Below are 26,957 nucleotides of genomic sequence, written 5' to 3'. Positions count from 1 at the left end.
AATTGTAGGAAAAACACCCTGAGGCCACAATCCTCCTTCACATGATGGCACACTCTCTGGACGAGGCTTTAGAACCCTGGAGAGAGGAAGAGGAAAAACAGAGCAAGAGGAGAGAGAGGGAGAGGGAGAGAGAGAGAGAGAGAGAGAGAGACAGAAAGACAGTGTGAGCAAGCGAACAAAATAATTAATTAGATTACAATTCTACCGTACCTCTGAACCCTGCATGCAGAAGGAATCACACTGGTGTGTTGGCAACATTGTTGGAAAAAAACACTACTGAACTACTGAAACCTATGAAAATAAAAACATAACTACTGAAACCTATGATTTAGTAACACCTGTTCAGTCATCTAGTTCTGGGTTTAGGGGCTGGGGGATCCAGCAATTCAGAAATCACAATTTGATCATTTAGCAGTCACAATTATCCAAAGCGATGCGTTTTGAGCTAGCGTGCAATGACTGCCATGTGGCTCAGTCTCAAAGCAGCGATATAACAAATCATAGAACTAAATAACAGATATGCAGCGATGAGTACTGCAAGGTCACCAGACTCACCTGGCCCTCCTCCTCCTCCTCAAACTCCTCCTCTTCCTCTTCCCCGTTCTCCATCTCCATCATGGTCTTAGTGATGGTCCTCTTGGCCACTTCCTGGACAGACAGGAAACAGCAGCATTTACAAGGTGGCGTGGTTGTCAAAAAAAAAACTATGCCTCGGGAGATATTTATCCTCGAATGGAAATTCTTTGGAGGTGGGAAAAGGAATTTTTGACATTCCTTTTAGCCTCACCTCTCCCTTCGCTCAAGAGGCTTTGCCTTTTGCCAGGCTGCTATTGTACATAAGAAATTGTTCTTAATGAATTTGCCTCGTTAAATAAAATAATATAAAGGTGTCTAAAGATCTGAGCAGACCGATCTGAGCAGACCGTTCAACAAACTGAACTACAAAGAAAGTGGATTTTGTGCCTTTTGTTTCTGGAACGCATTCAACAGGGATATGATGTCGTCCCGGGCGCCAAATCGGAGCTCCGATACAAAAGGAACGCAGCATAATGGGGCGGTTGTATCCTGCTCCCTGCCCTACCTCTCCGTCAGAGTTGACCAGGATGGTGATGATGTCATCTCCGGTGCCCCAGGAAGCCTGGCTCTTCCACAGCAGGTCTGAGGGTGGGCTGTGGGACACGCCTGCCCCCGCACCCCACACCTGCAACACACACACACACACAGACACATTAGCTTGGCAACACACATTCAAAGACAGAAAGGAACTCTTGCACACCTCCATTGCAGGTCAACATATCCAGGGTAGTAGGCTCTATGGTGGCTAAAGGGAGTATACGGGCAGCTGACAGCAGCCCTAGAGGCCCATAGAGGACCCATGGTCCTGGAGAGTGAGGCAGGGCTGCTTACCGTGACCGTCTGCCCAGCCTTGAGGACAAACTTGGGGGAGAACTTGTAGACAATCTCCTCCTCCGCGTCCACCTGCCTCTTCAGCCTCCAGCTGCCCAGAGACTGGTCCTACACACACACACAGATGATACTATTAACAGTCTCTCCCGCACACGCAGGCTCTCTCACACACGGTCTCTCTCTCTCACACACACGTGCACGCACACACGGGCACAGACACACGTAGTCTCTCTCACACACGTAGTCTCTCACACACATAGTCTCACATACAGTATATACACACACACACACAACACACACACACACACGGTCTCTCACTCGCTCTCTCACACAAACACACAGACCTGGTCTCCGTGGTTCCGGAGGGTGACGGCCTTGCCCTCGAGGTCCATGTCCTCGATGGTGACACTGCCGCTGGCCTCCGCCTCCTGGGTCACGCTCATCTGGGACGCCGCCTCCTCCTCCAGATCCACCCTCTTCCTCTTCACACGGGAGGAGCTGCTGCTGCCCGTCACCCTGGACACCGTCACCCTGGAGGAGGGGCTGGGGGATAGCTTCAGCCTGATGGAGATAGAGAAAGGGAGAGGGAGAGAGAAAGAGAGACAAGAGGGAAAGAGAGACTTAAGTGGGGTTTAGTCTCCGCCTCATCTCTCTGTTCCGGGTTCTGGTACGTCGAGCATTAAAGTCGCACTGAAACGGACATTTGAGATCATCTAACTTCCCTAGTTTAACGTATTTCTGATGCAAACAAGCTATGAGGGTGGGACATACGTTTAGAGGAATTTGATTGGAACATTGACAAGTGGACGGGTTTTAAGAACTTTAGACAGATTCGATAGAAGGATAGCGTTGATTGACAGGTGGATGTTGTGAGATTATTGGCTTAAAATCTAAGGTAACTGTTGTCATCATTGCACGTGACCTACTGTTTTCCAGGAAGTAAGAAATTATATACTTTAATATAAGATTACAACAAAAGTAGAATGTTGTAATTATTTTTGCCATACATCGTTGAATAGGTGAACACTATGACCAATTATGTGAACCAAAATGGGACAGAATGCTTTTTTCATTTCAGTGCGACTTTAAGACGAACAGTTCTAATGAGAAGCTGGCCCTGCCATAACCGTGAACTGCACCGCCTCTGGGGGGGACGGACGACACGTGAGCCAGGCAGAGCGGGCGTGAGCAGCAGCGGGGTGGTGCTTCAGCCTCTCAGAGGGGTGTTAATCCTCCGGTACGTCGTTGCTGCCTGAGGCGGCATTCCTACTGCTAGACCAGGCATGCGGCAAGATGTGACACACACGCAGTGACAACTCAAAATGAACCACTCTACCCATCAGTCTCAATGCGTCTCCAGGGCCTGCACAGACAGGAGAGGACATGAAGAGAGCCAACGGTGAGTTTTATACCATGACATTTCTAAAAGGTCGAGCCGAGAGCTGGAATGTCACCCGATCTCACCCGGTTGCTGCTTTCTTCTGCGTCTGATAGATCAGTCCTGAGCTGTGAGACCGGGAGCTACTCAGACAGACAGCAGGAATGTCCTCTCTTCTCCCACGGCACCTGTGTGTGTGTGTGTGTGTGTCTCTCTGCTGTTACTGGCGGAGACGCTGCTACTTGTACCCTTGAAGAACGTGTGAAAAACAAAGTGATGCCGCTGGTCTCATAGATCCCATTCAGTATTGGAAATGAAACCTATATTTATTGAGGCTCTAAATGTTATCTTGCACCTTTTCTCCTTCCTGTGTCTAACTTGCTATAAGATGTCTAAGAAGCATTTTCACGAATTATCAGCCGACTGTCTCTCCCTGCTCAGTGGTGCTTGTCTCTCACACAAGCGCACGTGAGGAGACTCTGCTCTGAGCGGAGAGAATGACAAGCTCTAAAGTTTGGTTGCCTACAAAGATTACATGTTGTCTGATGTAGTTTAGAGTAGGTAACGTTAGGTAACTTGCCTGATTCGCCTACGGAAAGTTACCTCGCAAATACATGCAGTGATTATCCATTGATGAATAGCTTTCACTCTCACTGTTGCGTTTTATTTTCAAAATAAAAGTAATCTGTTTTTTTCACGCTCTAAATACTGTGGGGGACGTATCCCCCCTGGACAGTTATATGGGTCAGAGGCAGCAGAGGCAGCTCACGTCACTTGCAGTTTTGAAGAAAATGTAACTTATTTAATAGTCAATGTTTTATTATGAACATACAAATGAATTTCAGTTTTCTATTAAAGAAAAGTTACATATTTATGTATGCTGTCAATTATAGTTCTTAGAAAGAACTTCTGAACGAAAATCGGAATTGGCCAAAAACGGAATCGGCAGGTCAGACTTGAAGAAAAATCGGAATCGGCCAAGAAAAGTGCAATCGATGCATCCCTAGTCCATGTATGTAATTTTCTCTATCTAGACCTAAATAAATGGTTAAAGTGTGTGTGTGTGTGTGTGACCGCTCCTCCCCTACCTGTCCTCCTCCCCCTCCAGGAGCTTCCTGTAGGCGTTGATCTCCATGTCCAGGGCCAGCTTGACGTCCAGGAGCTCCTGGTATTCGTTGAGCTGCTGCTGCATGCGGTCCCTCATCTCCGCCATCTCACGCTCCTTCCCGTCCATCATCCTGCGGTGCTTGTCCCTGTCGGCGGCCAGCATGTTCTCCAGCTCGCGCACGCGCTCCTCCGACGCAGACGCCTGGGCGAGGGGACATCAGGAGAGGTCACACGCAAGATACAGGTCCAGATGTACAGTAGGCCAAGATACAAGCCAGAGATACAGGTCTAGATACAGAGAGACAGGTCTAGATACAGAAATAGAGGTCCAGATACAGAGATAGAGGTCCAGATACAGAGATATAGGTTGAGATACAGAGATACAGGCCTAGATATAGAGGTCTAGATATAGGGTGAGTGCTAGGCTTGTCAAGGTCGTTGGTGTTACTCGGTGTTCAGGCATACATGGTGAATTCACCGAGGCATTACTTTAACACCGCCCACTGCTGTTTTCCGTCCCTACCGTCGTTTTACTTATTTAGTTAATTTTCGCATATCAGCTCTCACTCATCACTCTCAAACAAGTGTCTGATCTGCCCCTCCGCACAGAGCTGAGTCTAGAGGAATCAGATTTCAGTTTCAATTCACGTGAAGAGAGTAGGGAGAGGGGAAGGGAGGGTGAGGTTATGGCTAATAGCCTCTCGTGGCTAGTTAGCCTAGCTAATGTTCAGCCGACGTTAAACTCGGTCCTGCCTCTTTATAATTACAATCGGAATTTGTTTATTGCCATGTTGTTTTTCAACAATTTGCTTCGGGCATGGTGCGTATTCTTAGTAGACTGTTGGGAAAATTGCATGGCAATAAACAAATTCTGATTATAAAGAAGCACAGGACCGAGGGTAACGTTTATATCTGGCCTTACTCTAATTGTGCATTTGCATACAACACCAAATTCAAAGAGGCTACACAAGTGCTGTTCAACGTAAGGCAAAGGTCTAACGGTAAAGATTAAAGTAAACGCTCTCTTATTGTAGGCTAGACGGTGTTACCAGTAGCACAGGTGTTGTCATGGATTTATTAGTCGGTGGGAAAAAATCCACACCATGACATCCCTAGTTGGTGCACTTGCACAATGATGGTATAATATTTTGTTGCCATGTCATGTCTAAGACTGGTGTGTGTGTGTGTGCATGTGTGTGTCCCGGTTTCTGCAGGGCTGAGAGCTGGTGTGTGTGTGTACCTGTTTCTGCAGGGCTGAGAGCTGGTGTGTGTGTGTGTTGCCTGTTTTTGCAGGGCCCTGTTTCTGCAGGGCTGAGAGCTGGTGTGTGTGTGTGTACCTGTTTCTGCAGGGCTGAGAGCTGGTGTGTGTGTGTGTACCTGTTTTTGCAGGGCTGAGAGCTGGTGTGTGTGTGTGTGTGTACCTGTTTTTGCAGGGCTGAGAGCTGGTGTGTGTGTGTGTACCTGTTTTTGCAGGGCTGAGAGCTGGTGTGTGTGTGTGTGTGTACCTGTTTCTGCAGGGCTGAGAGCTGGTGTGTGTGTGTGTGTACCTGTTTTTGCAGGGCTGAGAGCTGGTGTGTGTATGTGTACCTGTTTCTGCAGGGCTGAGAGCTGGTGTGTGTATGTGTACCTGTTTCTGCAGGGCTGAGAGCTGGTGTGTGTGTGTGCGCGCGCGTGTGTGTGTGTACCTGTTTCTGCAGGGCTGAGAGCTGGTAGGCCAGGCTCTCGATCCTCATGTGAGCCTCCTGCAGCTCCTCGCGGGCCGTGCTCACGGCCTTGTCATTCATATCAGAGGTCACCTTCGCGTTTTCCAGCTGGGGAAAGAGGGGAGAGAGGGGGGGTGGACAGAGTGAGTCAGAACGCATGGGGGAGAGTGAACAAGGCCACGCTTCAAACATAAGACTATCTGATCCTGGAGTGTGCCGTTTAACTTGGCGCGAGGGTGGGAGAGGTGTGTGTGCCAGTCAGGTGTGTACAAGGTGTGTGTGTGTTTAGAACGGGGGATACCTTGGCCTGGAAGGTGTTGCCCAGCTCCTCCTTGTAGATGCTGACTTGCTCCTCGTGCTGCCTGCGCAGGTCCTGCAGCGCCTGGGCCAGCTTGAACTCGTATTCCGGCTGGGAGCCGCTGTCCACCTCCACCGTGCGCTTGGCCTGGCGGCGCCGGGTCTCGCGCACCTCCTGAGGGACACAAGTCGCCGTGGTTAACGCAACGTGGTTGGCTAAGACAACACTTCCGTGACCAAAGGGACAACATGTAGTTTGTTTACTGATTGACACTAGCCACCACCACCTCCTCTTCACCCCTACCCCACTTCCCCTCTCAGCAACCCCCCCCTCTCAGCAACCCCCCAACCCCTTTAACTTCTCCTCTTCAGCCCAAACCCCCCCTCCCTACTCAGCATCTTCTCCCCCCACCTAACCCACCTCCTCAAACATGTTATTACCACAGCCCCCCCCCCCTAATCCACCTCCTCAAACATGTTATAACCACAGCCCCCGTCATCCACCTCCTCAAACATGTTATAATCACAGCCCCCTTCATCCACCTCCTCAAACATGTTATAACCACAGCCCCCCTCATCCACCTCCTCAAACATGTTATAACCACAGCCCCCCTCATCCACCTCCTCAAACATGTTGTCAATGTCATTTTATTTGTTATATGTTATAACTACAACCCCCCCCCCAAAAAACTCTTCAAACATGTTCTAACTACAGCTCCTCCTCACCCACCTCCTCAAACATGTTCTAACTACAGCTCCTCCTCACCCACCTCCTCAAACATGTTCTAACTACAGCCCCACCCCCACACCCACCTCCTCAAACATGTTCTTCCTGAACTGCAGCTCCTCCTCCAGGCTCTGGCAGCGGTTCTCCAGGTCCACCCTCATCAGAGTCTCCGCCTCCAGCTGCTTCTTTGCCACCGCGTGACTGTCCTCCGCCTGCACAGGGGGCGACACCGAGCATCAGGACCGGGCTGGCCCAGCAGGGGAGCGCGTGTGTTTGGGGAGCAGAATGTGTGCGTGTATACATGCGTCTGTATGAGTCTCTGTGTGTCTGTTGGTGTTGGTGTGCATGTCGGCGTGTGTGTCTGTGTGCCAAAGCCCAAACCTGTGTCTCTTTGTGCATGGATGCATGTAAAAGCGGTGCAAATCTCAAGAGTCGACAATTTTCCCCTGTACATCTACATGATGTAAAATTTTATAACAGCTAGGGACAGAAGGTGTTGACATACACTACCGCCAACTTTCATTTCAGTCACTTCCGTTCCCTGTTTCACTGTGTGGTTAACCAGCATGCCCATATATAAACACACATGAGGCTTATAAAGCACACTGCGTCAAGACAGGTGTGATTAAAACCACAGATAAAGGCAATACAATGTCTGCAACAGACACATGACAGCAGAGTCTATTGGAGAAGAGCTAGACTTGGCACCTAGGCTGGTAGCTAGGAAACCAGAGAACTTCTCAATTCAATTAAACTAAAGAATGACTGAGTGCGTGAGTGAGTGTGCAAGTGAATGAGTGAGTGTGTGTGAAATTGGGTGAGTGAGTGAACGGAGAGACAGAATGACAGAACCTTGGCGAGCTGGGCCTTGAGGTCGCCGAGTTCGGCGGCCAGGGCCTGGTTCTGGCTCAGGGCGGTGTGGAGGGCAGCTTCGCTCTGGTTGAACTGGGCCTCCAGGTCCTTGGCCCGGCCCAGCGCCAACACCAGGTCGCCATCCTTCTTCTTCAGACTGCCGGGAAACACGACACAGTAAGACAGATGGACGGACCTCAACCATGCTACTACAACTCACAGGCACAGTAGTTATATATATTTGGCATAGTGCCATATTTAGTTTGTTAGGGCAGAGCATATCTTCTCACATATGGCATAAAAATAACAACAATTTTATTGCGAGTGACGTTTTGCGGCCATAGGCTCTCATAAGTGTGAGGAAAAGCATATGGGTTCGAAACGTCACTCGCAATAAAAGGTGATCCGGCATCCAGCCTAAAAGGTTCAGTGGAATGTGAGTGTCTTTTTATTCATATTTCCTTATAAAAAATAACACAAAAGTAAAACATCTGACATTTGTTTTCTCTCTTTATTAATTGCAGGAAAAAACTGAAATCATATTCATCATCTGCACTGTATTTCAGTGCATTACATCCAGTATGCTTCAGTTGTGACTCATGAGGATGCATGTGTGCTGTGTTTGCACTCTATACTAAGCCTTTCTTTCTCTTCTTCTCTTTGTCAGCGAGCACAATGACACGCTTCCTTCAGCCATGACTTCCTCTCTGCGCACGTGTTAACCAGCAACCAAGGAAACACCAATCAATAGAAACAATGAATGTGCGTGTGTGTATGACAGACACACATATGCCATCTGTCTCCAGATTGTCTACATCTGACCAAGAGGAAATAGGATTACACAGCTGATTAAGTAAACAGGGTTTAACACAGCCAGTTAGTCTAATGAACACTCAGGACTACTAGATAACTGACCAATAACTGACCAATCAGAAGCTCTGTCCTTTCCATCAAGGTAGCCTATGTGGACACAGACAGAGGCCCTTAATCAATACATTAATCATTACACAACTTGTCTTCGCATTTTATTTTTTGAGCACTAAACTTGTATTGCTCTGACTCGTTATTGTATTTTGTTTACAAATATCTAATAACTGTGCCTATAGGCCCACTGTTTCCTGATTATTATTTTCCACTGCAGACTAGGAGTAAAGTACGTAGCTACTATCACCACACAAGGCAATTTCAGTAGCATGAAAGGAATTCCGGGAATTTACAGCATTTTCCAAGAACCCGCCTTCCCCTCCAAGTATGTTGTTTGAAGTGAGCACAGTGCACCTCCCCCTCCCATCATCACCACCACCACCATATAGGTGTACGCATGGGCTCTCAATGAGGGAGGGGTTGAGACACAAGCACAAACATCAGGGAAACGGGCAGAGAATAGAGTGTGTATGTGTGTGTGTGTGTGCGTCAGAGAGAGAGGGAAAGACTGTGAGAGTGTCTGTGTTAAGAGGGTAAGAGTTTTGGGGCTAGGGGTTTTTTGGTTGAGAACGGGCGTGAGTGACTCACTTCCTGGAGAGCTCCTCCAACTCAGAGTTGGCCTTGCCCAGGTCGATCTGCAGCCTGGCTCTCTCCCGCGCCGTCTCATCCAGGACACGCCTGGCGTCGGCTAGCTCCGCCTCATACAGGGTCTTAATCCCAGTCACCTGGTCGGGACACACACACACACACAGTCAGTCATGTGAACTTTATCTAAGTCGACAGCCTATATAGCCCAGCATACTAGAGGCTGACCCCCCCCCACACCACACCCACCCACACACACGCATTGCCTAAACACAGGTGTGGCTTTCTTCACGGTTCAAACACACACAGTAATAAAAATGTCAACTTCAGTTTTGAAATATCTATGATGTTCTCTGGAAACGCTGCCTTCTTTATACAAGAAAATCAACTGTACCTAATTTCATGCAAATTCAATGCTAATGAGGCTGCCATCTTTATCATAGAAAACCAACTGTCCCTAATTTCATGCACATTTTTTACTAGGCTAAATAGTTGTTTATTATGTCCTAGGGCCCTATGTATTTTGTGTGTCAAGTTCAGAAAACATTTTGCAGCTCTGCAGTCTCTTAACTGGGGCGGCTGGGGAAGAATCTCAGCACTATGTTTTTCTGTAATGTGAAAGGGCTGCGAGTAACAGACACAAATTCAAACTTTTGAAAGCCGCCCTTTCAGACACTCCCATCTGGCACCCGTGTGAACAATAACCAGCCAACCGGGCCCAGCCCTCCTCTAGGCAGCCGTCAGCTTGGCTCGTCGCCACATCCTGATCCCAGATTCTGAGGACTGTTGGAACTTTTAGCTATAGACACAGGGGCAAGTCAAAAGCCCTGCCTAGTCCTGGGGACTTTCTATATAAACACAATGTAACTGCATCGGAATGCAGCAGCAGTAGGCGAGCTGAATGGGGGCAGGGAGAGGCACATTGCTTGCTGGCTGGGTGACCATTGTGGGCAACACTTACAGAGGTGTGTGGACATGATTTAAGTACAGTTATACTGTGTGTGGACATGATTTAAGACAACTATCAGTGGCAACAAACACTGACCTTTCCTGGTCAACCTATCATCATCTACTAGTTTGCTAACTTAATGCTGTCCAATGCAAGAGTATAAACATGAAATCACATAAGGTCATTCACTTCTAGGCGGTGATGTAAAGTGCATTTGTGATTTTAGACGGTTTTCCAGGCAAACTATCGTATTACATCAGATGCTGCGGTTAGACTGAATTAGGTACATCTAGCTAACGTTAGTTAAACAAGAAACATAAAATTACAACTTCATGTTCAATAGCCTACAATAGTGGCAGGATAACCTTACAACACGCAATTTCTAAATAATCGCAGCTAGCTAAAATGAGCTAGACTAATTGTGGTAGATGCGAATTTGTTTACAAAATTAGACATTACGCATGCTGGCTAACGTTAGTTAACGAGCTGAATGAATGAATGAATGAATGAATGAATCAGTGGCGTTAACGTTAAGCAAGTGAGCTCTGCTAGCTAACGTTAGCTACCGGTATCTGGGTTGACTGGCAACTTGATATCGCGTCTAACGTAACGTCCAACTAAATGGGACAAAATCACATCAGATGAGGTTCAAGTCCTAGTTCTTCAAGTACCTCGCGTGTGGTGACTTCCTCCTTCTCGGAGACTTTAACCAGTAGCCGGTCGTTCTCCAGCTCCAGAGAGCGGACCCGGTCGATGTACACGGCGAGCCTGTCGTTCAGGTGCCGCAGCTCCTCTTTCTCCTGCAGGCGAGAGATCCTGGTGGGGGAGAGCGGGGTCGCGGCGGCCGAGCGGGCGGGTTCGGCTGCAGCGCGGCTGGGGGTTGCGGTCGCCATAACTAAGTTTTCAAGTTTAACTCCACTCTGCAATGTTCCTAAACTTGTTTCCCTGCGAGGGGGACGTCCTAGTGATTGTCTGGAAAGCGGCTTAGCTAGCTACAACCAAACTAATCGCAAACCTGAATGAAATCCGCAACCCACTACAATTTCGTCGTTACTATTATTGAAAGAACTTGCCAAGATGGCCGTGCACGGTTCACGCTGGCCCCGCCAAAAGGACTGTGTCTTTAGGCTTTGTGGTAGTTGTAGTCCTAAGTGGAGCTTGATTCGAATATGTTATGAGGGGTGGGTATTCAACTCGCTTTAGAACTTATTCAAATTGACTTTTAATAACAAGTTCTAAAGCAAGTCAGCCCAGTTCTCGAAAACCCATTTGATCAAACTCCGCTGCAAGATACAGTGAACTGCATTCATGTTGTGACCATATATATTTTATAAATTTATATATATATATATATATATATATATATATATATATATATATATTGTTCTTGATTTGTGCTCTTTGACCAGATATTTAGTATATTTTGATCTAGACAGGGACAGTTTATCATTCAGAGTCACTCTCCTATCCACAAGAGGCGCTGCTACAGTTACCAGGATATTCCTGTCTGATAAGCCCTCATTACCCAGCATTCACAGCTAAACATTCCTTCCGGTTTGTCCGCCATTGTAGTAAGCAGGTATGATAATCTATGGGCCAATTTCGAGACCCAAAATCTATTTAAAATCACCATCATCACTTAGATATAGTGAAACCCGTTAAAACATGTGTATTATAGAGATATTACTTAACCCATTCGTTCGATATTGCGTTGAGTAAGTAGGAAAGTAAGTGATAAATTCACATAAGTCGACGCGCTTACATGCCCTCCTCTCGATACAAATGGAGCCCATATCACCTTGCAGTCTCTACAGCTAAACTTGTACGATTGAAAAGGCGTGAAACCGTGCGTAATGGTACCGAACTGCTAAGGAGAGTGCTTTTATGCTTTACCATTTACGCTACTTGTCTCACTGTCAACTGCAAGATGAGCGAGCTAGCTTGGTCGGTAGATAACATCAGCTAGTTGCTACTTATTATGGTCAGTGTTTAACCTGAGTCTGTTTCTCTTCGTAGACATGGCTATCAGGTATCCTATGGCCGTGGGCCTTAACAAAGGCCACCCCGTAACCAAGAACGTCGCCGCTCCGAAGCACGGTCGCAGACGAGGGGTAAGTACCCATCATATTGATGCCCAGAATGCTTCGCAACAACATGGCCAGCAGACATACTGACTCATGATGGATCAACGTCAGCCCTCACTCCCATAGTCCACTCCATAGCAGTGATGCTTATGTAGACTGATGCACAGTGCATGTGCACTTCTGTCTCCCAAGGGCGCTATGCATGGTCAGACTTCACATGAGGTGCCTGTGCTGTGTTCTGTACCTCTTCTAATCTGTTGTGTTTTTCCAGCGCCTGACTAAGCACAGCAAGTTTGTGCGAGACATGATCCGCGAGGTGTGCGGCTTCGCCCCCTATGAGAGGCGCGCTATGGAGTTGCTGAAGGTGTCCAAGGACAAGCGTGCCCTCAAGTTCATCAAGAAGAGGGTAAGTGTATCTAGCTGGCTGTCAATATGCCACTGGGCTTTCGGGCAGTTCCACCAAAAAGCAATGCGGCAACAATTGTATCCACGACACAAGTTTGTGTCAATGTCCCGTCGCGCAGCCCTACGCAGATGACGTAGCTCGGCCAGCGTAGAGTATGAATGGGCCCTAAGCCAGCCGGTACAGTGATGCTGGCGTGGCTTCCCTGTAACTGCTGGCTGGTGTCTCTGGCTCTAATAAAGAATGGCACAATTTAATAAGTTGCCATACATTCACATCCAAGCATGCACGTTTACCTAACAGACCATTTTTGCCTACTTGGGTGTCAGTGACATTTTTGTCATTGTCCTAATATCTGCGCTATAAGGTCTGTAGAACCCTTGCAGGATCAGTGGTGGCTGAACTGAGCTAATGGTTTTTAGAGGATACACTCAGGTGGGCAAAGTGCTAGAAAAGAAACCATGTTTTCCCTGTATAAGCAGGTAGTGGTAGTTAATTTATACCTTTTTTAACTGTCAATCTTTTATTCATGACTGTTAATCTTGTGCTTGTTAGTCGTGCCCAGGCCGAAGCTGTCTTTTCTATCAAACTCTCCCCTAAAAATCATTCTTTAGCAGTCTGTGTCAGTTGGAGACTAGGCCTGTGAATGTAGATGGTCTCATGCTAGTGTTGCTGATGTTAATCGTGTTCTGTGATTGGTCCCCAGATTGGAACTCACATCCGTGCCAAGAGAAAGAGAGAGGAGCTGAGCAATGTCCTGGCCGCCATGAGGAAGGCTGCAGCCAAGAAGGATTAAACTGTCAAAAATTGGGACAAATAAATATTTGTATTTCACAAAAGAAAAAACCTCGTCTTGGCTCTTGTTTGTTGTAAAATGATATGATCTTGTATTAGGCTTGGAGTGAGTTGTGACTGCTGCTCAGCTTGTGCTTGCACTGTGACCTTAAGTTAACTAACTTACATGTAGGACAGCTAGTGTTACATGCTATTTAGGGCAGTGCCTTTGTCCAAAAGCAACTTGCAGAATGGAGAATGCATCCTGTAATATAGACTATTCTGCATCATGTGTGGCTCAGTGTTGGGTCGTGGAGGCTATGATACAATGGCTATAGGTTTCATAAAACAGGATTCTGGGAGCCAAATTGAAATGACCCATCTGCCATCAGACTGGAGCTTGCACATAGAAGAAACCGAACTGCCTGAAAAGATTCTGGCAAGTCGGGTTCATTTTGAGTTTAAATGTTACTGTACATTGTTGCGGCATCATTGCCATAATTAATTTAAAACACTTAATCGCATAAACCAGTGATATTTTGCCACACCACAAAAGTATAGCAACCAATAAGGTTCATTGTGAAATAATCTGGTAAGTGATAATCTATATCTGTGTCGTTCTCTATCTGCGCACACCTGGAATAAATCATCTTTCTTGAGGAGCTGGTGTGCACACTACAGGATTTTTGGGCCGATTCATACCCCATTCACTTCTCCCGACAATCGGAGATATCGGGCCTCATTTATCATTGTGGATACACCCGTTTTCATTTACACCTGATTTTTGTACTTGCTTTTCTCCGCAAATAATGTGATGTATCATGACAAAACTCGATGGGAAATATTGTGTATATATCTCACAATATTTCCCATCGAGTTTTGGCATGACACATCACATTATTTGCAGAGAAAAGCAAGTACAAAAATCAGGTGTAAATGAAAAAGGGTGTATCCACAATGATGAGGTCCCTGGTCTGTAACGTTGGCTAGTACAAAGGTTCGGCCAAGATAATTTTGTAATGTGAGGGGTTTGAAGATCCCATCTTAAACCTCCCAATCGGTTTGCAGACTATCAGGGCCGCCCCAACAAAATCAAACATCTGATATTTAGATTAAAATGTCACTACGAGCAAGGCAGTGGTTCATTGCTCCCTTCAGCACAATAATATCCTGTCGTGTGTGTGATGAGGCGTTATTTTCGAATCTTGCAGTGTGCGCATGTTTGAGATTCGTGACAAGAATGTCTTAAGATTCTCCTTATGTGCGTGATGCAACCCAACTGATTTCATTTAGTGTGAGGCCGACATAGAGCAACCAAATGGTTACAAAGAATAGAAAGTGAGTGGAGAAGGAAATAAAAACGGTAGTCGTCATGACGGTTCAGCAGTTAGATTAGATGTCACATATATTTGATAAATAAAAAAAAGTGTGAATCGAGGCTTGGCGTGGCAGCAAGGTCATGACCCCAGCTCTGTAGTGATGGTGGTTCGGTGATTAGGATGTACCTCTTGTGTGACGCTGGCAGCCCGATGAGTTCACTTGAGCGTGACCTGAGGTCCACCTCCACACACCATCAGTCACACAGTCTCTCTCTCTCACTCACTCTCTCTCACTCTCACTCTCTCTCACACACACACACACGCACACACACACACACACACACTCTCTCACTCTCTCTCACTCTCTCTCTCTCACACACACACACAGAGCTCTGTTATGGTCTGGGTCTGCCTGGGGTCCCGGTGTATCACACACACACACTCCCTCGCATAAAATGTACTACAGTACAAATAAGATAACGCTTGACTGAAGGGTGAGAGCCCTGGAACACTGGTAATGTTCAGGATTCTCTCATGGGTGGTGGGCCTGTCAGTCATCTCTCCATCCGCCTCCGTGATCTGTCCATCCTCATCCTCCTGGCAGCAGAGGGAAGCTCCAGCAGAACACTGTCCCTGTCGCCAGTCCTCAGTCCCCTGGCCCCCGGCCTAACCGTGTCACTGCTGGGGGAACACTATGCCGTACATCTTGCTGTAGTGGTCCACGAAGTGCACCTCCAGGCCCTCGGTGATGAACTCCGGCAGGTCGGAGAAGTCCTTCTTGTTCTCCGCCGGCAGGATGATGCAGGTCACGCCGGCCCGCTTCGCCTGGAGAGGACGGAGAGAGACAGCATACATACACATGGTCACCACGGATACAAAATGATCACACAGAGAGATGAACAACACTGCCTAGATACCCTGTGAGTCGTGTCAGTTGTTGGGTGGTGGTGAGTGAATGAATGAGTAATAGTTACTTAGTGTGTGGTGGTAAGTAAGTAGCCTTGGGAACCAATGGTTCTCGAGTCTAGTGGCCCATAGCACATGAGCCTATCCCCTGATTCCGTAGCGTGAGGCAGTTTGATGTACAAGTACACCCCCTGGACATGATACTAGTATGTCTCAGGGACACTACTATGTCTCAGGGACTTGCCCCCAATCCAACCCTAAACAAGGGGCGGCTGTAGCTCAGTTGGTAGAGCGGGTCGTTCAATGATCAAAGGGTCAGTGGTTCGAATCCCAGCTCCGACTGTCCACATGTCGAAGTGTGAGCAAGACACCTAACCCCAAATTGCTCCCAATGAGCAGGTTAGCACCTTGCATGGCAGCTACCACCATTGGTGTGTGAATGGGTGTGTGAATGGGTGAATGAGAGGCCATTGTAAAGCGCTTTGAGTGCCGCTAAGGTGGAAAAGCGCTATATAAGTGCAGTCCATTTACCATTTAAACAGGGAGGCTTTGGGTGCCATTTTTTATAGTCTTTGGTATGACTCGGCCGAGGATCGAACCCCCAACCTCCCAATTCTCAGGGCGGACACTCTAACCACAAGCAACCACAACCACACTCCAACCACTCTAACCACCGCCACTGAGCTGGTGGTTTGTGGTGGTAGAGGAGGAATATATGAATGAGAGCAAGTGTGTTTGTCTCTGTGTGTGTTGTTCAAAGACCAGCAGTGTGACTCACAGCGATGGTCTTCTCCTTGATGCCTCCTACAGGCAGGATTTTTCCAGTCAGCGACAGCTCCCCGGTCATGGCCACGTTCTCGCGCACTGGCGTGTTGGTCGCCAGGGACAGCAGCGCCGTGACGATAGTGCAGCCGGCGCTCGGGCCGTCCTTGGGAGTAGCACCCTAGAAGGTCGAATCCCGAGGTCAACAACGCAACCTTCACAACGATGGCCAACAGCAGACGCCTCCTGCGGTGTAGGGCTATTTGTGGTGATATTGCATCATGCTGTTGTAAGGTGAATAAAGTGTCCCCCCCCCCCTCACCTCGGGCACGTGCAGGTGCAAGTGGGAGTCGACCAGGAAATGGTTATCAGGCTTCTGGGTCATAAGGAAGGATCTGGCGTAGGTGTAGGCGATCTTGGCACTCTCCTTCATCACGTCTCCCAGCTGCCCCGTCACCTCCAGGGTTCCCTCCCGAGGGCCGTCCTTACCCGCCGCCGCCGCCTCCCTGGGTCGCCGTAGAGACGTCTCGATGAACAGGGTTGTGCCGCCTGGCGAGGGAGGGGGAGAGGCAGAGAGAGATGGGAAGGCTTGTTAAAGCTCACTGATAGGCTGCGTTCCGAATCGCGTTCTTCCATACTACCAAAAATGTATGTAGTATGTCCCAATACATAGTATGCCACATGCAGTATGGCAAAAATACCAGGATGTCCTACATCCGGTCGTATTTTGCAGTATGCAAGCCAGCAAAACCTTTGGGCTATTCTGACCCACAATCCTGTGCTCAGCGGAAATTATGTGCGAGTCGCGCCAGAGGCATTTTGATGAATCCCAGCTGTGGATGAATGTCACTTTATGGACAGCGACACAAGTGGTCAAATTTCAAGGTGCAATGTTATGACAAGGTAGTATGTCCCAATTGGATGCATACTGCGTGCAAAGTATGTACTTTCTAGGGGCAGCTGTAGTACGTACTGGAAGTAAAAAGTAGAAGAATGTGATTCGTAACTCAACTACAGCTCAATTCCACTGACTCCGGTTGCGGTGCGTTCCGGTTACCGTACGGCAGCCAGAGTTGACCGCGGCCGCTTTAGACAATGATTGTGTTTCCGGGGCGGTTCTGACAAGTTTCTGGACGTACCCATGGCGGTCCAGGCCAGTCCCATCACCACGCCTGGCGGTGTGACGTCATACATCCGGTCCACGGTGAAGATGGGCTTGCCCACGTACTCCTGCAGGTTGTCCGGGGTGATCTCCACCGCCGTCTCCTCCCCGTTCACGATACGGAACGCCACCTTCCGGAACACCTGGACACGGAACAGCAGGTCAGTCATTCTACAATCCTACATCACGTTCTAGAATCAAATACTGAATCAGAGAGCCAGGGTTGAATTTAGAGTGCTGTATTTGTATCAGTCTTGTCCTCCTCCCAATAAAAACATATATTACATTACATTAGTCATTTAGTAGACGCTTTTGTCCAAAGCAACTTACAATAATTGCATTGAAGAGTAGAAAAAAAAAAAAAGAGCCGCGACTGCGTCGATCGACCACAGGGGCCTCTGAGTGACAGGGCAACCAACGGGGCAAATATAAGTCTAGCAGTACTACAGTACCTTCTCTACTTGCTTCTGGAGGTTCCTGACCCCAGACTCCCTGCAGTATTGCCTGATGAGCAGTTTGAGAGCCTCGGAGGAGATGGCGGACTTCTCGTCAGTCAGACCACACAGCTTCCTCAGCTGGGGCACCAGGTACCTCTGGAGGACAGGCAGGGAGTGAGGAGAGGGGGGAGAGGGAGAGGAGGGGAGCGGAGTGGGAGAAGTGAGGAGAGGGAGAGGATAGGTACCGTCAATCACACAGTATTACCATATATACAGCACATACTGTATAGGCTAGTGTCAGTGTCAGTCTAATACAGATAAACTTTATCAAGGGTACTAGCACATGGTGTTCTACCTCAGCGATGGCTAGTTTCTCCTGGGCCACGTATCCAGAAATGTTGATCATCTCCATACGGTCTCTGAGTGGCTCAGGGATGGTGTCAGTCACGTTGGCTGTACAAATGAACAGCACCTAGAGCCGGACGGGGTTTGAATAGGAGTAAATGGCACATCTACCACAACAGAATTTATGTACAACACACAGAGACCTTGGGGAGTTTGACCCGTCCAAAACACGCACACACACGCGCGCACATGCACACACACACCTTGGACAGGTCGACAGGCACGTCCAGGTAGTGGTCCAGGAAGTTGGCATTCTGTTCTGGGTCCAGCAGTTCCAGCAGTGCAGAGGATGGGTCACCCTGGTATCCACGGCCAATCTTGTCCACCTGCAATGACATGGTACAGTCAGTCACCTTCATCACCATCCTCATCATCTTCATCATCATCATCATCACAACATCAGGTCACGACTGTCAACATTTACCTCATCTATAAGGACTAGTGGGTTTTCTGTCTTTGTCTTCTTTAGGCACTGAATGATCTTGCCAGGCATAGCTCCAACATAGGTTCTCCTGCAGAGAGAGAGAGAGAGAGAGAGACAGACGGAGAGAGAGGGCAAAGTAGCATTAGCTTTTTCCTAGCATTAGCTTTTTCCTAGCAAGTGTTGTTGTGACAGATAGATGATAGATTGAAGCCTTTATTTAGACAGGGAAGAACATACCGAGACCAGGTCTCTTTTACAGATATGCCCGGCTAACAACATATACAGCAGGGGTCATCAACTACATTTGTCCAAGGGCCAGAATTTTTCTCAGCAGACACTGTGGGAGCCAGACTTTCAAATCATATTTTTTAAATATATATTTTTGTTTAATATTTCACTTTCTTGTGAAAGCAACTAACTAATTACTAATTTTCAGTAGCTTGCCCAACACTGGTGTCAACAGACTCCTAAGACCTATACTGCACCCCAATCTGTAAATCAGGTCCCGGAACACAGCCTACTGTATATGTGTGCACGCACACGCGTCATGGAAATTTTAGAGACAACTGGCCTGGCCTCAAACCGTTCAGATCTCAGCTTTTGTTCTTAAAACCTATTGATCCAGTCCCCTGCCTTTTGCCATTCCAAACACCTCTGAACCTCTGTCTTCCTCTCTTCTTTGTAATAACAAACACCCCTGCCGTGGTGTCCTCACCATGACAGGAAGGATCACACCTCAGACTTCCCGTTTGGCCTAGGCCATTGTTCCATTGTCTATATTCAAAGTGTACCGCGCTTTCTCTGTAACTCTTGACCATTGTTGATGATGCCTGCCATATGACGTGTGGACGTGTCATATCTGTATATGACGGTTACAGATGAGTTAGCCAATCACATCCTTGGAAGTGTCATACCTGTGTATTGCTTTGAATATAAGGCCACGCAAGACCAGACTGCGGCACTTCTGTTGGATGAACCACTCACGTGCGTTATCCTGGAAGTCCTTGCGCTCGTATGTTTTCTCAATAAACCAGACTTAACCTGTTTGAGCGAACCTTGGCAAATCTTTTTACTTTAGATCAGATTTAATTCCATTACACACGCAAACTCTGCGAAGTGCGAATCATGCCCACAACGATGGGACTTATGAGTTTCCATAATAGCCAGCCAACTCATCATTTCACCATTTCACAGCACAAACACACACTTGCTTAGTTGTGAGGCTTACAGTAACGTAATAATTATGCCACAATGACAAAAAAGCATTAAACCACTGACCAGCATATACTACCCGTAAATTCCTCCATCTAAAAGTTTCCACACCAACTCCGTAGCCACGTCCTCATCACCACCTCTCTCACCGATTCAAAGTTCTCCTCGTCATTCCTCTTCTTGTTCTAGCAATCTTTTTATTTTAATCATGCAATCTGGCAATTGCTTTTGCTCCCTGTGCTGCGCTCTGTTCCGCTGAGATGACTTTGGTCTGCTTTAGTGCTTAGGGTTCCAGCTGGTTGGTCATTGACATGGTCTGATTAGAAGCCTCTGTGAACTCGTTCCGTTCTATGGACTCTTGAAAGCAACATTTACCCTACCGTCATTGTGCATGTGAAAAATAAAATGAAACAAAATGTCAAATAAGTAAAACGAAATGTTAAATGAGAGCTATGAGTTTGTCCATATTCTTGCATGAAGATATACTGCACAAATCATTCTACCGCTATTCACAACCAGCGAAGCAAGCACAGTACGAGTGAGCCTGCCTTAACTTCCTGCATCGGGTTGTGTAGACTAGGCTACTGGCTAATAATAAGATGACAGATTCTTTAGAACCCACTGCCAAAAGCACATATTTGGGGTCGGTAAATCATTCCTAATAAAATTATTTCGGAAGAATTATTTTTTTTAGATATTCTAAATACTTGAGGAGGGCCGGATGGGAAGCTTTGGGGGGCCGGATTTGGCCCGCGGGCCGCCAGTTGATGATCCCTGATATACAGTAATTCAGTGGCAGTTAACTGTGTTTATTTGGAGGAGGGGGACGACAGGTAAGACCCCACCTGTGGCCTTTGATCTCAGCTACGTCCGTCATGCCCCCCACGCTGAAGCGGAAGTACTCTCTGTTGAGCGCCCTGGCGATGGAGCGGGCGATGCTGGTCTTGCCTACCCCCGGGGGACCGTAGAAACACAGGATCTTCCCCTGGGTGGAGCCCCTCAACTGGCTCACCGCAATGAACTCCTGCAGTGGGGTGAGAAGGTTACAGGAATACCAGGAGAAACATGGAGGAGAAATATGAAGTAGAGAGATTTCAGGGATTTTATGTGAAACTTGATGATGATTTTGCAAACTGTTTTGCAAGAGATTTGCTAATCTTAACAATAGTGCATGCCTTTCACCTTCATGCCTACTCTTACCCACAACAAAAGTGGTATAAATTCTGGTATAAATTCTAGCACTTTAATTGTGCTAGTTTCAGATCAAGGTTTTTTTTAAGACAGTGCTGATTTAGCCATAGAGAACACTCTGTGACCCCAACCAGTGTCTCTACACTGTTACTGTAACCATGTCAAGACAAGTCAATTTTATTTATATAGCACATTTACAAACAGCTGTGGCTGAACCAAAGTGCTGTACAGATAAAAGCATAATATATATCTTGTCTGTTATTGCCCCTATGTAAAGCAACCTTGGGTTTTATGAAAGGCGCCATATAAATGAAAGTTATTATTATTATTATTATTATGACCCCCTCCTCACCAGGATGCGTTTTTTGACGTCGTCCATCCCATAATGATCCTCCTCCAGCACCTCTTTGGCACGGCCCAGCGCCAGGTTCTCCTCGCTGTTGGTGCCCCAGGGCATGGAGGTCAGCCAGTCCAGATAGTTACGCGTCACACTGCGGAGGAGAGTTTAGCATCATGACTTGATAAGATTCTGTCAGAGCAGTATATTACCAGTACACTCAGTTAAAGCGCAAGCTAGAATCGTGCTAGATTTAAATGAAAGGTTCACTATTTTGTTCTTGCGGGCCTATTCATTTCTCAGTCTGTCTTACATGAACCTGACACATAGAGACTATAATTTCCCTGATCGCCTCAATATTAAGCTAGCTACAGTTGTTCTGCAGGCGCACACTTGGCTACAATGGAAGTCAATGGGGCTAGTGAAATGCTGGAAAAAGTATGATAAATGTGCTTTTCCGAGAAGATGGTTGTAGAGAGTAATTGTGGACATTCTAGAGATGTAATTGTGACCAGCTGTGATCAAGCAGTCCTCCCCATCTCTACAACATGCCGCGGAGGTTTACAGTGCGAAAGGTAATGCGGTAGTGCGGTCGCAAAATAGTTCTGTTTCTAGTCTCTATGTGTCAGGTGGTTCATGTAAGACAAACTGAGAATATGCCCTAAAGTCCAAAATAGTGAACCTACCTTTTAAGGACAGCCAATCACTGATTAAAAGTAGAGAATAGCTAATAATTGAGCAGAGAGGTTATCAGCCAGTTGCTTCAGTGAGACTGACTTGAACTCGGAGGAGTGGTTGTCCAGCAGGTTGAGCTTGGTGAGCTCCTCGTTGATGACCTCCATGATGTGTTGAGGCACGGTGCGACCCTTCAGACGCTCGCGGAACTTCTCCTCGATGGCGTCCTTGTCCTCCTTCTCCAGGCCCAGCTCCTTCTTGATGATCTTCAGCTGCTCCTGCAGCAGGTACTTCCTGTGGGTCTGCTTGATCTTCTCTTCCACCTGGGGGACACACGAGAGACAGCAGGCGGGGTCAGAGGTCAACGTCTACACCAGCCTGACCCTCACAATGACCCTGACCTTGAGGGACATGCAGCGAAGGCCATCATGATCAACCTTCATACAAGTGCTGGGCACACAAGATGTAATCAATTACTGTACACAGGAAAGAGCCGATTCAGACTGAGGCACAGGTCACTGCTTACCTCCCTGCCCAGGCGCTGTTGTAGTTTACTGAGCTCATACTCCTTCTTCAGTAGCGACAGGGCTTTGTACAGACGCTTGGGGATCTGGAGAGACACATGGAAAAGGTTGCTGACAGATGAGAAGAAACACAACTGACCTTGCAGATAGATCAGCTCATCGGTTGGGGCGATCAACAACGACCCGTATACTTACATTAGTCTCTTCCAGGACGTCCTGTAGCTCGTGTGACTCCGCCCCTGTGAGGGCGGCCCCCATGTCACTCAGGTATATGGGGTTGTCCACCACCCTCTGTCCCGCCTGCATCATCTGCAGCACCGACTCCCTGGACACGGACACAAGACAGCGAGTGACGTGCCAGTCGTATAAGACACAGTGGATGCCCAGATTCAGTAAGACAAATTAAAAGCCGAGAGCATGATACGAGCACATCAGTGAAAAGGTAGGAAGTAAACTGGTAAATGGACTGGACTTGCAAAGTGCTAGCCTGCTCATTGGCAGCAATTTGGGGTTCAGTGTCTTGCCCAAAGACACTTCGACATGTAGACAGGAGGAGCCGAGATTCGAACCATCCCCAACCCCCACGATCATTGGACGACCCGCTCTACCTCCTGAGCCACAGCCGCCCCTTTGTAAACTCAAACTGTCAGGTCGTCAGTTGCTGTGTGAAAGTGTTGTCACCTGTAGAGTGGGTTCAGGGCAATGATGTCACGGATCGTTTTCACAATCTCTGCAGTCAGGGCCTGGAGGAGGGAGACAACGGTGTGACACACGTGAGGATGACAGCCTACATAAAAAAACACCCCACGTGCCTTTCAACAGGACCTGACACAAACCGGGAAGTTAAATCCGCACAACACGTTGGTTAACAAGCAACAAGCCCCTTACCTTGACCTCCTCGGTGACCTCAAACTGCTCGTGGACCACGTTATCCACCTCCACCATCAGGATGTCCGACACAGGCAGTGGGACGGCCTCCGGCGTCAGGTCTGCCCCCTGCACCTTCTCCTCCAGCGTCTCTGCCAGCGAGGCGGGCGCGTCCTTACGGGGGCGTTTGGGCTTCCTGCGGGGGGGTTTGGGCTCGGCCTCCATCTCAGGCGCAGCCGTGGGCTCGTCCGGCTCCACCTCCAGCTGCCTGGTGATGCGGACCCTAGTGCCAGAGAGAGAGAACAGGAAGGAGGCGGTGACTTTCAGCTGCTCAACATGAAATACTTCAAAATATCTCTCCATCACAGTGACAAAGTCAATCACGGATATGGATGTTAACTGATACGTTTTTTTGTTCTTGTCACTCAACTGCTTAAACCAATCCACCCCTCACAGATCTGGGATAGATCCAGGACAGGGTGGCGTGCTTTGGGTGTTCAGACAAGGCGTATCCATAAAGGCTGGAAGTAACAGAGTTTGTTCTTCTTACCTTCGGTGCCCCATGACGATCATTCTGAGCTTGTCCCCCAGGTCCTGCATCTCGTGGATCTGGACGAAGGTGCCAGTGTTATAGACGGCGTCCAGACTCTCCACCACATCAGACTCATTACTGAAACAGAGAGAGAGAGAGGGAGGGAGGGAGAGGGTAGGAAAGAGAGGGGGAGAGGGGGAGGGAGTTAGAGAAAGTGAAAGGGAGAGGCAGAGGAGGGAGAAAGAAGGCTATAATACGTGACATGCGAAGATGCTCGATCCAGATATTAATTTAATTAACGCGGTTTCCTCCTTACGCATCGTCCTTCTTCAAGAACACCCCGGCGTACGGCTGAGCCAGTCGGACTTTCCTCCTCAACAGATCCATCAGCTGCTTGTTCTTCACCTAGAAACACACGGCAGACAGAAACACACGGCAGACATCGTTTACAGACAGCCTTCAACCCTATGCTATGGCCTACAGGTGCTCTCTGAACTACCACTCTTATTGTATGTCAAGCTGGGCTCAGGCAGGCAAAACAACACAAAGACCTCTTGAGTCACTATATAAAAATGCTCTCAAAATACATGACAAGAAATCACGATACTATCACCACTGTAATATCCTTTGGAAATATAATATGCTAAACTTTGAAAATCTGATCATGTACTCAAATGTCTGTCTTATGTTTAAAATCATCCATAATGCTGCTCCTCCCCCCCTGAGAAAGTTTGTAACACTCAGCTCTGAGTTAATGACTCGAGCCACTAGGTCAACAACGCAGAGGGCGTGCAGAATCCCACAACGTAAGACTGCTTTTGGTCAATCATCCTTCATCTTTACGGCCATAAAACAGTGGAACAGCCTTCCAAAAGAACTCACAGCAACAACAAGCTTTCATAGCTTCTCTCGCCTCGCAAAGCAGTGGATACTCGCTCAGCAAAGCTGCGCGCACCTGTAGTCGCACCTGTAGTCAAGTGTGTGTTTGTGTGTGTGTGTGTATGTGTGTGTGTGTGGCACATATGTATGGGGGCTGTTTTTTAAGGGTCTGGGGAGGTTGGGATGTGGGTATAGGAATGAGTAAAATCTTTGCTACATAACTTTTTTGTATTCCTTCTATGTATGTAACTTTCCTACTGTGTACTATTTGTCCCACTATTTTAAGACTGTATATTTATTTGCCCAGGCACTGCGGGTGGAAATTAGCTGTCTAGCTATAACCTTGTACAGTGCATCTCTCCCTATTCTATAGGGTAAATGTCGACTGTACCTTGTCCCTGTCTTAAAAATAAATAAAATCAATCAATCAAACCAGCAGTGGGCCACACACCTGAGATAGACACTCTGGTCCTGACATTCCCTAGGAGGGGACTTGGGATGGGGGGTGAACAAAAATACCATTTACCATTTCAAACTAATTGGTAATTCAAATATATTGTCATTCCTATATCTCTTCTACAGTAAAATGATCCTAAAAACATAGACCTACAATTTGTGAGTGAGAAAACCCTTTTTGACACCCCCAAAGCATTGTAGTAGACTGATCATAGATGCAAGGTTGTCTAGGTCACCCTGGGTCATGGACTCACTGGTGGCTGATGAAATAACCTGCAATAGCCTACGTTTCAGTACGAATAAGGGTTTCTATAGTTATGTGAATCAGGTCGAATAAGATTACACGCATGGAAGAAAACATCATGAGCCATACTTGCACTATAGAAACAACTGTTTGGTTATGTCAGTATTTTTGAGTAACGTTATTGCATCATCTGTATGGCGGCTGGATACATGGGCTTACCTCGATGATCTTGATGAACCTAGGAAAAACCGGGTTTCTACTGACTGCGATCAGTGGCACGTTGGGGAAAACTTCAGGCACTAGCATGGGGGTGAGAGCTGTCATTTGGGGGGAGATGTACGGTGCTCCGTCGCCCCCCGACTCGTCCCCTCCAGAACCACTGCTCTCCGATCCATCTTCCCCTGAAAACCCCGCGCCGCTACTTTTGTTGCCAAACAACCTCCGCTGGTCAGAGTGGATCGGAGACGCCAAATTCAGAATTTCCCTCTCGGCAGCGAAAACACCGGTAACCCTCGTCCATCGGTTGAGCCACGGCAACCTCCCAACTCCTGACATTGATGGAATAACGTTACCAAAGTTGCCGTTGCATAAGGTTTTTCTAAGTGTACTACTTGAAAAATAGGACCGTTTGGCCACCAGTCCAGTCCAACCAGGTGTCTCGCTCACCAGAGACCGAACAGCCCTTGTTGTAAACATACTGGAGTGATTTTTCTGAAGAATTGCCCCGTTTTTGTACGAGTGCTTGCAAGCAGCCACCATTCTCATGCAAGTGGCCATGTTGGATCTCGAGCATTCTACACACAGCACATGACAAGAACTTCTTCCGGCAGGTTTACGGCAGGAGCTCCGCCCCCCAACTGCATCCAGCACAGAGAGCTATCAGACCGTATCAGACTCAATACGATCAACCACAAAATAGATATTTCTGTTATCAGTGATAATGTTTCACTGTAGCTCAAATGCACTTTTGAGTAACTGGGCTGTTGTCACAGGAAACCCAACTCTATAAGTACACAGCATTGTAACATTGTTTTGAATGTCATTTTGTGGAAACTACGTTTTCTGGTGTAGGCTATAGTTGAATTAAAAAATGTAATCTTAACTAGGCTACCTGATAATTTTTTATTTTTTTTACAATTTCATTTTTACTAATGCCTGTGTGGTTGTTCTGCACATCTATCTTCTATCTATCTATCTATCTATCTATCTATCTATCTATCTATCTATCTATCTATCTATCTATCTATCTGTCTATCTATCTGTCTGTCTGTCTGTCTGTCTGTCTGTCTGTCTGTCTGTCTTCGACCTATCATGTTGTCTCCTGAGCGTGTCTAAATGAATGAAGGTGAATGGGCATCTGTGTCAGGTTGCTCTGTGGAGCTCCTCTCTCTCTCGAGTTCAAACCCCCTGTCTCTAGCACCACACATGGGGAGCT

General features: G+C 47.4%; 3 protein-coding genes across 4 annotated transcripts; 1 reads left to right on the top strand and 2 right to left on the bottom strand.

Annotated features, from left to right (window-relative positions):
* Window positions 1-37: 37 nt before the first annotated feature.
* Window positions 38-10,822, bottom strand: lmnb2 (lamin B2; the record flags this gene model as incomplete). Its single annotated transcript, XM_084443912.1, has 12 exons — window positions 38-76; window positions 556-648; window positions 1,082-1,201; window positions 1,408-1,515; window positions 1,752-1,968; window positions 3,874-4,094; window positions 5,578-5,703; window positions 5,897-6,067; window positions 6,706-6,831; window positions 7,472-7,628; window positions 8,984-9,120; window positions 10,601-10,822. The coding sequence occupies 12 exons, from the start codon at window positions 10,820-10,822 to the stop codon at window positions 38-40; spliced, it is 1,737 nt and encodes a 578-aa protein (XP_084300038.1).
* Window positions 10,823-11,462: 640 nt separating this feature from the next.
* Window positions 11,463-13,262, top strand: rpl36 (ribosomal protein L36). The gene is made up of 4 exons (XM_084444159.1): window positions 11,463-11,508; window positions 11,946-12,040; window positions 12,285-12,419; window positions 13,123-13,262. The coding sequence occupies exons 2-4, from the start codon at window positions 11,948-11,950 to the stop codon at window positions 13,210-13,212; spliced, it is 318 nt and encodes a 105-aa protein (XP_084300285.1). The 5' UTR covers window positions 11,463-11,508; window positions 11,946-11,947; the 3' UTR covers window positions 13,213-13,262.
* A 1,310-nt stretch (window positions 13,263-14,572) lies between these two features.
* lonp1 (lon peptidase 1, mitochondrial) lies at window positions 14,573-26,299 on the bottom strand (the record flags this gene model as incomplete). 2 transcript variants are annotated; one of them, XM_084444013.1, is made up of 18 exons in its annotated part: window positions 14,573-15,334; window positions 16,194-16,358; window positions 16,500-16,726; window positions 17,317-17,482; window positions 17,792-17,932; window positions 18,132-18,248; window positions 18,385-18,507; window positions 18,606-18,693; window positions 20,663-20,841; window positions 21,361-21,499; window positions 22,123-22,343; window positions 22,547-22,630; window positions 22,740-22,869; window positions 23,226-23,287; window positions 23,433-23,694; window positions 23,962-24,081; window positions 24,260-24,348; window positions 25,742-26,299. In XM_084444013.1, the coding sequence occupies 18 exons, from the start codon at window positions 26,297-26,299 to the stop codon at window positions 15,185-15,187; spliced, it is 3,021 nt and encodes a 1,006-aa protein (XP_084300139.1). In that variant the 3' UTR covers window positions 14,573-15,184. The 2 variants fall into 2 exon arrangements, with proteins under 2 accessions (XP_084300139.1, XP_084300140.1); XM_084444014.1 differs by lacking the exon at window positions 25,742-26,299 and adding an exon at window positions 25,274-25,315.
* Window positions 26,300-26,957: the final 658 nt, after the last annotated feature.

Source organism: Borostomias antarcticus (assembly GCF_949987555.1).
Source record: "Borostomias antarcticus genome assembly, chromosome: 10".
Classification (NCBI taxonomy): domain Eukaryota; kingdom Metazoa; phylum Chordata; class Actinopteri; order Stomiiformes; family Stomiidae; genus Borostomias; species Borostomias antarcticus.
Note: the sequence above shows the minus strand (reverse complement) of the source record. Positions and strands in the feature narration are given on the sequence as shown.

What these genes read in the sequence shown, in the direction of transcription:
- rpl36 (XM_084444159.1), top strand. Translation starts at nt 11,948, where the DNA reads ATGGCTATCAGGTATCCTATGGCCGTGGGCCTTAACAAAGGCCACCCC. An exon ending in AGCACGGTCGCAGACGAGGG is followed by an intron (nt 12,041 to 12,284) that starts GTAAGTACCCAT and finishes GTGTTTTTCCAG; the next exon opens with CGCCTGACTAAGCACAGCAA. An exon ending in TCAAGTTCATCAAGAAGAGG is followed by an intron (nt 12,420 to 13,122) that starts GTAAGTGTATCT and finishes ATTGGTCCCCAG; the next exon opens with ATTGGAACTCACATCCGTGC.